The following is a 13,307-nucleotide window of genomic DNA, read 5'->3' on the forward strand; positions in this document are numbered from 1 at the left end:
AGCAATTAGGGTTACAAGAATACAGGAAACAAGTTAGGAGGAGGGAGAATATTCTATTTTAATGCATATTTCATTTGAAATCCTCCTTCAAAAAAAAAATCCTGCAATATCATTTGCTGTTGCTCATGCTCACACTTCTCGAGTGCCTCGTCTTCTCCTGACAAGTCCCGGCGACCTCTTTTTGTTTGAATTTTAAACCCCTCCTTCACCTGCTCCCGATACAGCCTGAAGATGTGCGGGCAGCTGAAACAAGACGCCTCTCCTGGCCGGAGTTCTCTGGTTGGCACTGCCTGTGCTCCACATCCTCCCACTCACTTGTCTCACTCCCTATAGACCCCTTTCCCCCTCCCAGGGGTCCCTACCCCCCTTCCAAACCCTGACGTCTGTGCTGTGGGCTGACAGCTGCTCTAGGTGGGTTTTCTCCAGCCACCATACCCACCCCTTCACTTTTACTGAAAGCCCTTCTTATGCCAGAAATGTGTTTTGGTATAAAAGCAAGCGCAGCAAAGCCTCAATAGCATCTTTCCACTACTCCGAGTCTGTTCACTAATTTACACACATCTGAGAAAGAGACCATTCTCTGGGACCTTCTGACCTGATTTACAGCTCTAAGAGTAGGATGCATGTCCCATGCAAATGCTGTAAGACGCGTTTAAAAAGCCTATTAAACACAGACTTTATACATTTTCTTGAAGAGATTATAATTCACATATTTTGCTTTTACTTTTACAGAAAAAAAAGCACCTGAAAGCCTCTCCAGAATTGTCATCAAGTCCCCAGGTACCATGCCTTAACAAGCTCCTCCAGAATTATACTTGCAAATCTGTTCCCTTTGTTATTTGTACTGACGCAACCCTGCAGTGTCTTTTGCCCCTCTCAGGAATAATACATTTCTATATTGTGACAATAAGCTATTCCACAGCCCTCATCCTCATTTCTCAGAGCTGCTAAAAATGTTTCAATCCATAAACACCCTTCCCTTCAATCAATCAGATCGAGTTAGCAAAAAAATATTTTTTTAAAGGGAATAATCCGCTAGCTCTCCTTACAGCAGCTTGGGAAATATTTCCTTTGCTTTCGCAAGCTTCATCACTGCACGAATATGTAATTTGTCACAGTGGGCCATGTCACAAATCTTGTATCCTGCGGTCAGCCTGAAAGCCAAGAGGAAAAAGTGCTGTTCCGGTCAGAGAATCAGTTAGAAGAGTTCTTTGTGAGGTATTTTTTGAAAACCAGCATATCTGACAGATCTGGAAACATCCTTTTGTCAAATTAGTAGGAGTCCATTGTACTTTCTAACCCATTTAAGCATGTACTCCATGAACGTTGACCTTTTATGCCAGAATTCTGCTAACCTAACTGGGATTTCTTTGTTTTCTTTTTCCAGTCTATTTTTAGAGGCATCAACTAACTTTTCAAACACCATACCAGGAAAAACCCAGCTAAAAAAATTCATAGATGAAAGGCAAATTTATGAAAATTTGTTGATGTATATTGGTGAATGACGTATCAAACATGAATCCTTTCTAAGGATATAGCTCTTCCAGACTATCAGCCCAGTGGTCACTAAAACAACATCAGGAATGCACAACTCAATACATTTATTTATCCATACAAAGAACAGTCTGAAGTATCCAGCTCAGACACCTGCTTCTTCAAACATCACAAGTACTATACCATCTTCAAAAACTTAAATCACAACTTAAAACAGTTCTCCACAGATCCCTTCAAAAAACAATTTTCAAAAGCATCCATTTTCCCCAATCAGAAAAAAATGTTTTTGCTTGTAAATTTATGAACAAAACTGCTCTTAAACAAAACGGAGTGACTTGTCTATACGTGTCAAGATGTGGAGAAATGGCTGTTGGAATAGTGCACATACAACACTATTGGGACAGACAGAAACAGGCAATGGTAAAGTCATCATTCTGAACGTTACAACAACACTCGGGTGTCAGCTACTATCCAGAACCTGAAGAGGAACTGATGACAAAACAGCAGAGACCGGTGGTGCTCTCACTCCCTGACATTAATGCAATGGGCTGCAAGGCAAGCAATTAACTAATCGAGCAATCTGAGAAAACAGCCCTGAAAACCAAAACTCCATTTTGAACCAAACATCTTCGAAAAAATAGTGATTTCTTTTGCTAACCACTTGTGCAAAATAGACATTTTTTTATAGCTAAAATACATTTATCTCTATACACATAAATAGTAAAAATATAAGGATTGTATTATACACTTCTCATGTGTAATCCAAAAAACAAATGCAATAAAGGGGCGGGAAAAAAAAAGTTTAATTTTTGGAGATAACTCAGACAAAACGTGACTAGAAACCAAAACAAAAATAAAACACAAAATAACAGATGTGGGGCCAGGTACAGTTTATTGCAAACAAAAAAATACAAAAAAAAGATAAAATAATAACAGTAAGAGACAGGGAAATGGCTGAAAGCATGAGTGAGTGTGACAGAAGTTAAGAATTTAAAGAGGTCTTACACTCTGCCTTAACGGCAGCAATGTTAATGGGCACAAAAGGTCGGCGTGCCGCCTGGCGCAGCCGGATGAGGTCCCGGCACATGTGGCGTGCCAGCTTGGTGAGCCGCGTGGCCTGCAGCAGGAAGGCCTGCCTTGTCTTCATGGAGGACTTGGGGCTGCCGCTGTTCCTCACCGGCACGGCGTGCGCAGACTGCCGGGGCCCGTGACCCCGGGACCGCGGCTCCTGGCGGGCGGGCGGGGCGGGGCGGCCGGGAGGTGAGGGGGCACAAGGAGGGGAATGGCACATCGGGGAAAGGAGGAAAGGAGGCGGTGAGAGAAGGGGGCCGACAGGGGACGAGGACAGGACATGAGAAAGAGGGGAGAAAGACACCCGTTACTGCACTGCTATATTTCACTTCGAAAAACAACCACATTTTATTCACAAAAAGATCCCAAGACTCATGGAAACTCAAGGAAAAATGAGCATATGGAATAACAGGCGAATTTGACAGCACTGTTTTTTTCTTAGAGGTTGAATGCTAAATATGCATTCAACTGTTTTGGGAGGGGATGGGGGGGGGGGGGGTTCGAAAATTAAATTTATTTCACACTAATAAAAGGTACTCACTTATGTGAGATACCACCAATTTTAAAGGCTGCATGCATAATGCAACAAAAGAATGTTGTGCATTATGAGACTGGGAGTAATATGCAGGGGTATTTAAATAAGTTAGAATAAAAATTTAAAAGATCCCGGTTGAAATGACTTATTCTGGATCTCTGAAGAGCAGAGTACAGCAGACAGCTCAGGTCCTGCAGCTTCAGTATCTAAGGAAACTGAGGAAGGAAACAGGCTGCGTTTCACCCATTAGGAAGGACACTAAAAAAAAACCATTTCAGAAAGGGTAACGAATGTTCTGACTCTTGTCTTTCTCATTTGCAAATTAGGACAGCATACTGCAAAATCTCTCCACCAGAGCAGCAGACAGTTGTTTCAAGGTGAATGAAACAGCTTTAGCTACACAGATAAAGCATCTGAAATTGCCAGCTGCAGAACCGGACACACTAGGACCTGAATGAGAACAGATGAAAATTGCCAGGGGCCCCCTGATGGAGAAGGTTGAAGAAAGTTCTTACGTTGGGGGCTGGGCTGGGGGACATCTTCTCTTCTCCTTCAGCTCGGCTTGGCATCTTCAGGCCCCCGTACTTCTTCCAGTACACCCAGCAGGACACACACAGACGACACTGCATGTTGGGGGGACCCCAGGAGTACCACTGAGGCGACTGCATGGCTGCAGGAGGAAACACCGGAGGGCCTTATTAAAATAAAGCTGGCGCCACTACACTACCCTTGCATTGTCCATCCATTATCAGTGACTTGCTTAATCTGGAGACTGACGCAGCAAACTGGAGACTATTCAGGAAGATCAGGGCACAAGGAGGGACTGAGAACAAATGAGAACTCTCCTTTTGACACAACACCAGTGTGTTGGTGTTCCTCCTAAAAGGAACTTGACACAATGAAGCTCAAGGTGTCACTGAAATCTTTCAGGGTGCTAATTAGAGAAGGGAGAACACAGTACACATTCAAAAGCTGACACCTAGACACACTGCTGTGTTTCATCTCTTCACAGCGGGACGGTCTTTAAACCACCAAAGAGCTTAAGATCCGAGCCTGGTGCTGAATTTGTTTCATTAAGTTGGCGTCACACTACATGACTCGACACGACTGCCAGTCGGAGAGCGTGTCAAAATTATCGACTGCAGTTGCTGAATCTCACTGCCTTTTCTGTCCTAGAGGGTGTCAAATTATACGAATAGGAATCGCAGGCGGTGGCTAATTACACGATTCCCTCATGACTTTTCATCACGGTTCCAAATCTTGTATTGCTCCACGAAAGTACCGGGAGGTCGCCTCATTTTGGCAGCCAATCAATGTGGAGCACAAGAGGAGCACCGCACGAAAGTAAACAAACAACGTGGAGAACAAGCACATAAACATCTTGAAAAATTTAACACAGCCATTGTTTTCTACAAATAATCCTTCTTTATAAATATAGAACAATTAGAACAAATTTACAAAAATAAAACAGTTAAAAATATAAAACCAGTTTGATTTTATCATAGCGAGTCGCTGAGAGTCATCGGGGCTGTTAAGAGCACTATGACTGAGTAGCTGGGGGTGTTACACTACACAACCGACAGAAACGGGAGCGCACTGCGACCCTCTACAACTCGCCGGAATTTTCTTACGATTATGTAAACGAAGGCTACAACTGAAAATCCTAGGAAAAGTCGTGTAGTGTGATGCCGGCTTTACACAGTTAACAAGTTAAATGAGACCCTGAGCCCTGCTTGAGTAGAGCAGTGTCTTTCAGATCTAGAAGCTCAGCGCCCTCAGTTTTCACAGGCGCCCAGCAGTGCCCCCACACAGCGGCCAAAAGCGGCCCTTCCAGCGTGAAGTGACCCAGGTACTTACAGAAACAGCTCTCGCAGGCCCGGCCCAAGCCCGGCTGCTGGAAGCTGCCCGCCCCGGCCGCACCGTTCATCGTGGCAGTTTTACCATTACTTGCCGAGATCTGGTTCGGGTTGGGCTTGTTGCTGCAGAAACCGCGAGTGAAGAAAAGAGGCTTAGCCCTCCTGTTTGACACGAGTGAGAATTCAATAACGCAACAAGCCCAAAAGAAACCAGAGCACTAAATTTCATTATCAGTCTGTCCTGCCAGGTCCTAATGTCTTCAACTTGGCAATCTGATTCTTGCTCATTCTACACATTTCTAAGTAATTTAAAAAATTCAAGGGCGTTCATTATCTAAATATGGAAGGAAAATTGGTTCATTAGAAGCTTTGGGAACGTTCAGAGGCTTTACAGCGTTATCTCAAGGCCATTTAATAACTTGCGCAGGGAAATTGTGGATAAAGAGCAGACCCCCCAACCCTGACACAATAGGGGACAGCCTCAAGCAGCAATTCACATGCCACATGCATCAGCCCCCACACTCCTGAGAAGTGAATGGCCCTTCTCATCAGTGTCTCACACACATAAATGCTTTCTAACATGACTCTTCCCAATGCATTTGCCTCACGTGAGCAATATGGCAACAGGCAAATGCAGGTGATGAACTGATTGGGAATAATAGGAGAATGTGACAACACTTCTAAAATAAGCTCTTCTTCTTTGTACGCTTTTTATTAACTGACATTCTCTGAGGTACCTGACAGGACAGCTTGTTACACGTCACAAGATTGGATTTCTTAATCTACTTTTGAACACACAAATGGAAGAAAATATACAGATTATTGCAAAAGACTCCCTCCTGAACCGAAGAAAGTAGCTAGACACTCCTGGGGCTTCAGAAATGTCACTAAAACCTGAGCAGATGCATAATTCACGATGTATTTGCCTTCTAATTCTGACAGTACTGTTTGTTAAAATATTAACCACCTGACAACAACATCCAGAGGTTCCCACAGTTCCAACTATTATCTTTGCATTAGTATTTTCCTCCACAAAATTCAAGCACCAAGTAATTCAGCTCTTCCATCTAGCTGTACAACAAAATACCATCAATGTTTAGAGAATACAAAAGCATACTTACTAAGTTGGGATGTAAACTTGTTTCAGCTTGCTTTCAGCCTCTGCTGCCTTAAGTCGCTTCTAAACAAAACATAAATTAGAGCAAAAGTATTGAGCAGCAGTTTCTAAATGTTTCCAGTTCCATGTACAAGAGAATAATTAAACAGTACCATCATGAAGAAAAGTTCTAGAAATATCATTATTCCTTACCAAATACAATATTGTGATAATTATAAGAAACAGAAACTGAAAAATATGGACAAAAATAAGACTGATGGTGCATTCTTAAGTATTTCTCAGACTTAAGTCAAACTTCCAAAGTTGTGAACTTGCATAAAGATCACAAATGTGCGTGATGTAAGAAACATAAGTGCTGTGTATTTTAGTTTCAAGTAGACCCACCTGTTGCACGTATCTGTCGGTGGTTTTCCACATGTAGTAATATTCTATGATACTCGTCAGGGATTTCCATGGAAGCTTTCAGAAGAGAAAGACAAAAAAATCAAAATACTAAACTACCCATCCTTCATAGGAAAATTTAATATAGGCAAACATTCTCTCTAAAAACATCATTAAAGGGTCTATGAAGTCAAGAAGCAGGCTCAGTGTCAATTATGCTTCTACAAATGATCTACCCATCTTCAAAAACACTGGATAATAAACAGAAAAACCAAACTGCTTATAATTACCAAATGTAATTCTCTTTTCGGATTTCACTGCACACTGTAATTAAACAGTTCAACTCAACTAACCATCAGGCACATTGTGACAGTGACTGATAAAGAAACTATATTCAAGCACTTCATATTCAACAGTACTTTTCAATGTGGTTATATAACTGTAATTTATCATTTCCACACCTCAAGGCTGGGGTAAAACAAACTCATCCTTTGAAAATATCATATGTACTTTGAAACTGCTCTCATTTTCACAGGGAACACTGTGTGCGAGTGTTAGGAGCCTTAATGGAGAACAATAGTCACTGGTGGAGTCAAAGGGCAACCATGCTACTTCGACTTGAACTGAATAGCCGTGGATCCATTAGGAAATAAGGGCATCCATAAATAATGTGTGGCAGGAAATGAATAGCTCCACAAAACAACATAACTAAAACTTCAGAAATGTGTAGCTAATGAGCACTCAGAGTAAACAGTTTCCTCTGCATTTTGCATGAGAGCTTGTACTGTTATTTCTACTTATTTTTTTTCCTATTTTAGCTCCCCTTTTTGCTTAATCGGCCTGCCTCTCTGACTTTGTGCTCAAAATCCCCGCTCTCTATCTCCTTTTCCAGTCCCAGAATCCCCACCCCCTCCCTGTCAACTCACAAAGTCTTGCCGGATGTCATTAAAGTCCTTGCCGTATTTCTCCAGCGCCTCTTCGAAGAGGTTGGCCTCTGAGGCGCTCCACTCCTCCATCTCGTCTCGGCACAGCACCGGGCCGCCCTGGGGCACCAGCACGCTGATGGCGCTGGACAGGTCGTAGCCATGCCGGTGCAGGGTGTCCATGGCATGGAACTGTGGGGAACAGGACACTGTCCAGACCACACTTCACAAACAGCAGACTGCTCTGCTGCACGGATTATGCAGCATTATTAAACGTGTTGGATTTTCCCTTTTATCCCCATAGAACTCAACCTCAACTTATAATGCAAATTTATTCAGAAAAGGGTTGCAAGCGTGGCATAGGCAGCAAATGGTAAAAGTTTATACACAAGAGAACATCCAAGCAAATAAACAAACCATTAGCTGCATCTTTTCAGCAGGATGAGAGGTGTCACAACCCTGATTTTAATTCATTGATTACAGAGCAAGAAACCCTTTTGACACAGAAGCAACTCAGTAACCACTCCGTAGTGTTTACAGTGCCCTAGAGCCATTCCCCTAGTTGTGCAGAAAAAAAAACTATGGAAAAAAAAGGCAGTTGTTTTTTGCCTGTAAAAGCTTCTTAGATTCATGTACACGTATACAATACAAAAAAGGTTCTCAAAATGTTACTACTAAGTTGGACCAACTACTTCAGCTCCAATTACACATTTCTCTTATTACTCCTCAGGAAAAAGAAAAGTGAAGAAAAAAAGACCCTACTTAGCGTGCCAGTTCAGCCCGGAGCCCTGAACATGCACTCAGTTCGATTATGGTATCTTGCCTGCGTTTGGGAGGACTCCCCATTAGAGAGCTCACCATCTTGCTCTCTTGTAGAGAACAATATTTTCCCAGAGACGACTAGAATAACATCACAGACCTCTGAACCCTGGCTCAGCTCCCCTGGTTATCTGTGTGAAGTGCCAGTAACATTCAACTTCTACACCCACGGCTGGGTCTTTCAGGAATAACATATTGCCGGTTCTTCATTTTAACAGCTTATTACTTTTCTTTACTGTGCATTTAATGTTCAGCAAAAAAATACTTCTGCAGCTAAGCCAGAACCTTGAAGGGATAACGTTTCTCACTTAATTTTAGATACCAAATGACTTGACTTGTTTGGCACTACTTAGTGAAAATTAAATATTTTAATTTTAAAAAAAGTCCTAAGGCAAATACTACGACTAAAAAGACATTACAACACTGCAACAACATATTACCCTTCCTATCAATACAGGGCAGGTAAAATCAAGTTACAACCAACAGGAACCTAGTGACATTTCCATTAATATGGTCAGCACTGCATTTGCTTTTTTGCTTGGAGTGCTTTTAAACATTGAAGAAGAACAATTAGAAATAATTAACAAAGGGACTGATAATTAGAATCTAGTTAAAGAAAAACAAACAGTGGTTTAAGTGTTGACAACAGAGAAGATGGATTAACTGCTACCAAGTCGGATGTTTTAATCTACAATGCTCCACACTTCCCCCAATAAGCAACGCAGGAAACATTTCAGTTTTGTCCCCAATTCATGTTTAGATAATTTTGCTTAGGGGTTGCATTTTGTCTGGGTTACAACAATGGATTTACAATATTTGGCTTTTATGTTGTTTTGTTTTTACCAAATGACAAATAATATTATGGAACCTATTTTTGCTTAATGTTCCACTTCTACTCCCTGAACAAATTTTAGTGATAAAGTCATATCTTATTTGGCAGGATGGGTACCTGTACCAGTGTTAGCAGTTATTAACATGTTGCATTTTTACTGCCCCACTAATCCCAATGATATACTGCCACCTGTGACTTTGCTTAAATAAACCTGTCCCAGATAACCGTCTTTCATGGTTCAACTGCTGCTTACAGCACTGCACACAGTCCCCTCACTTCATAAAGAGAAGTATATTCCCTTGAGCCTTGAGCACATGTGCATTTCATGTCTTCAGAAAACCAAATTTATAATAAAGAGTACTTTTCTCCCTGTTGAATGTCAAGGGAAAGGAGTAAAATGATGTATTCTACCCTTTGCTCCATTAAAGCAGATGGTCTCTCGTAAAGGTTTTGGTACTGCTGCAGAGCAACCTGCAATTTTATTAAGAATAACACTGTTTTGTATTCACATGTGTTCGACACTCAAGCAGCCAAGAGTAAAAATTGTGTGGTCTCCCAGTTTTTCAAAATCAGAAAAGAGCACTTGAAAAATATAAAGCGATTGTTCTATTATTGTCCTATCGATATCGGCATACACCCTGCTTTTGAAACAACCTGAAAGCATGCATTTTCTATATTTTCCTTTACAGCCGAATTTTTCCAGAAGTGTGGTAAATCGCTCTTATTTATGTTGATGATGCCACTCCAAGAATGTCCAGCTTGAATCAATCCCTAGTGCAGACGATGCTGATGGACATGAAAACATGTTGCCTAAAACATGTTAATTAGGGTTGGGTGTTTGTCATCTAAAAACACATGCAAACCAAACTGATAGAAAACTATGCAGAAATACTTGTGACAATTCAAGGGGAAAATGCTTTTGGAAAGAAAAACCTAAATGGTGCTACAGGATATTGGTATCATTATGAAGAAACCTAAAAAATGCATCATTAGACATCTAAGCCTTATGAAGAACACAATTCGCAATCCTGAAACAATTCAGACAGAGAGGCCTGAAGCAACGGACGAAAGTAGAAGCCATTATTTAATTCTGAGGAGGCTGAACCAACACATTAGGAAGAGAAAGTTACTCGATAATGCAAGGACTTTGCCTCACCTTGGAGATTCATTCAAGTCATTATCACCTGGCGGATACAGAGACAAACAAAACGTTGACCCACGTTGTGCACCAAATGTACAAGAACCTCACAGAGAAGGGGGAGGCGAGGATGATTTCTGAGGAATTTCCTTCTCCTTTTTCCTGCAGGTGTCCCTGTGGCCAAGATTAGGAAAATCCCAGAGGACAGCTGCAGGCACTCACGCTACAGAACTCGCACAGATTTGCACTTTTAATGAAAGTGACGCGGGGGAGAGCTCTTCTGATCAGAAAGAAGCTAAAACCTATTTATCACCCTGCGGCCCTTCTTTGTCCCGTGTGATTCCTGCCTTTGTCGGAGTCGTTTTCTCAGTGCAAACAGAACAAGAAGGAGTACAAAATTCCGGCACAGCAAGAGCGTTCCTGTCCCAATTTGCAGCTGCCTGCCATCCAGCAGTCTTGTCAAGGACAAGACGCACTGTAAAGAATAAATTCCCCCTCTTTGATGACATCAGTAGAAAACAGAGGAACACCAGGCGTACAACAACAGTACAAAATTGTACAACATGACCAGTATATCCTGTATCCGAGATTCATCTGAGAGATCAACCATTCTCTTTTACCATCTAAGACCGAGAAATCGGGAAATATCACAACATCCGAGCTTGTTTTCTTATTCAGCGACTACGGCACCCACAGTTTCATGACCACCCAGCACCTGCTCCACACCCACTCACCGGGGACACCTCTCTCAGGTACGAACTGTAACACCACAGGAACAGCGTATCACTGGCACGGGTTTGAAAGTGTTCCCCAAGGCCACACCCAAGCAGGCTCACATTTCCACCACGTACCAAACTGCTAAACTGAGTCCCGAAAACTCTGTGCACCGCTTGTGAGGCTGCATTATTTATTTTTTACTTGGGAGTATTTTTCAAATTTCAAAGGCAGTTGTTTGGTCTTTGCCCCTTTAATTGTCTTGAAATCATGTATTCCTGTAATATTCTGGGACTAGTGAATCTGAGAGAAAGACTAGCCCTTCAACCTAACCATGTTATGAGATGTCCAGAGAGGAGGAGGGACTACAGCTTTGCTGGCTACATTGGAACTGGGTGCTAAAGTCTCAAGACAAAAGAAGATGCCACGTGCAGTTATTAAAGAAAAAACATCCACTATGTTTTTTTTAAAGACTTTCAAAGGTTGGAATGCTTTATTAACTGTGCGTGTTGAACTACCCTGATGTTTTAACATTTATTTTTCAGTTACAGTAACACTGTAAAATATGGTCATCCATATGAACATTATAATGTCAATTTTGCTGGATTCAAACAGTATGGCACTTCAGTGAAAAACAGTTTTTGACTGTTTTAACTGTGATCACCTGTTTTCCTTGAGCAGTTTTTGAGCATGTTTAAATGTGTCACTTTACTCATGATCACGCACTCTGGGCAAGATGACAAAAGAGAACGGTAACAAAGTTGCCATACTGTGTATGAGCTCTTCTTTTTTTGACCATTACATTATTTGCCAACAATTATAGTGGAGCGGAGGGGAATTCTGAATCTTTTTTTGCATTGCATTAACATTAAAAAATACTGGAGACAACACCTGTGAAATTTATACTGAGGACACAAACGTGTCTGACGCTAGCAGAGCAGTAGGGAAAATAGGCATCCACATTAGATCCTCTAACAGAGTTTCCAATCCGCAGTGGTCTGTGGTAAAAAAGGGTTTTTTTTGTGGAAAATTGATCCTCCAGCTTGAAAAGCGTGAAAACCCCTGGCAGAAGAATAATTTCCCATGGTAGATTGTACAGTTAGCAGTGGCTGCAGCAAAACCGAACCCTGGGAGCTTACCAGCGTGATGTCCCGGGAGGCGGCAGCGGCGCTCATATGAAGGCTGGGCTGTCTGACAGAGCTGCTGCAGTCCAAGGCCCGCGCAAACGTCCCCACGGCACTGTCAGAGGAAAGAGAGGAGGCGTTGCCATTAAAACTGGGCACAGGCTAATAAAGCCCCCTGCGACGCCACATGTGCAACAAAGAACAAAGCTCAGATCGCCAGCGCAAGAGCTGGAAGGTGGAAGACGGCAGCCTCTAGTAACCCTACAAGCAAACCACGGATCTTACACAACCTTCAGCTCTCAGTCCTGCCAACCTGCGAATGGCAGCGCAGATGGCTCCCTCTTATCGCTCGCTCAGCTGTGCGATAACACCCAGATCCCTCCGGGTTATTTGTATATTTACACACAGACCCAACCAAGCCGGGCCTGCAGAGTGCTCACTTTATCCAAAATGTTTTGGGACTTAAACTGCACAAAGTGGCCTTTGTCAACAGGTTATTTCACTGATGTTTCAATGCCGATAAAATGATCTGTTCGCAGATAACAAACCATGTAGCACCAGCCCTTTTCTCAATCTTAGAGGCAATTTGGGAACAGGTAAGAAGGTAATTGATTTGGCCTGATCCTAAAATTTTAACGAAACTGAGTAACACAAGCAAGATAGCTATCAAGATCTCTATGACTACAGTAAGCATCAGCTCTTCCAAACCTAACTGTGTTCCCAAACAGACACAACACCACAGAACAAAAGAGATTTCAGACTCAGCTCTGAAAGTGGATACAGAGCATCACTTAAAGAACTCCAAGGTATGTTTCTATTGCAAATGCCCAGGGCTGAAAAGCTCAAAATATCTCACCTTGTACCACTTACTCATAAATGTTGTTGCTTGTTCTTTTACACGACTGTCCTCTAATTTCTGTACACTAAAGAAATCTGTTACTAAAACAAATAAGAGATGTCAATGATGTTGATGTGAAGCATGACAGGAATGCTCATGAAGAGGTATAGGTTGGTAGGGGAGTGGAACCAGTGACAAATGCAGCAGACAATCCCTCAGTTTCTGTTCTAACAGAAGATTTGTGCATCACCCATACAAAGCAAGTGATGTGATAGAGAGGTGAACGGATACCAATCAGAATTGACTAGAAAATGTATGAAAAGAAAAATAAACAACCTCAGCTCAACATTTCCACTTACAAAAATCGATATGCAATTTACAAGCACGCATGTATACAACAGGACTTTTGAGTACTTATCTGAAGAAGAGCCACTTATCCATGCTGTTACTCATTGATTGAGTAGC

General features: G+C 42.0%; 1 protein-coding gene across 1 annotated transcript in view; it reads right to left on the bottom strand.

The window, feature by feature from the left end:
- mta3 (metastasis associated 1 family, member 3) overlaps window positions 1–13,307 on the bottom strand; it is a 72,349-nt gene that overhangs the window by 23,477 nt on the left and 35,565 nt on the right. The window contains exons 8-14 of the mRNA XM_088610558.1: window positions 12,020–12,119; window positions 7,381–7,569; window positions 6,458–6,532; window positions 6,078–6,136; window positions 4,958–5,079; window positions 3,616–3,770; window positions 2,500–2,722 (exon numbers count right to left, since the gene is read on the bottom strand). Of these exons, the coding sequence (XP_088466684.1) occupies window positions 2,500–2,722; window positions 3,616–3,770; window positions 4,958–5,079; window positions 6,078–6,136; window positions 6,458–6,532; window positions 7,381–7,569; window positions 12,020–12,119 (923 nt within the window). The remainder of the gene's footprint in view (window positions 1–2,499; window positions 2,723–3,615; window positions 3,771–4,957; window positions 5,080–6,077; window positions 6,137–6,457; window positions 6,533–7,380; window positions 7,570–12,019; window positions 12,120–13,307) is intronic.

This window comes from Lepisosteus platostomus, chromosome 17, assembly GCF_059453375.1.
Source record: "Lepisosteus platostomus isolate fLepPlt1 chromosome 17, fLepPlt1.hap1, whole genome shotgun sequence".
NCBI lineage: Eukaryota > Metazoa > Chordata > Actinopteri > Semionotiformes > Lepisosteidae > Lepisosteus > Lepisosteus platostomus.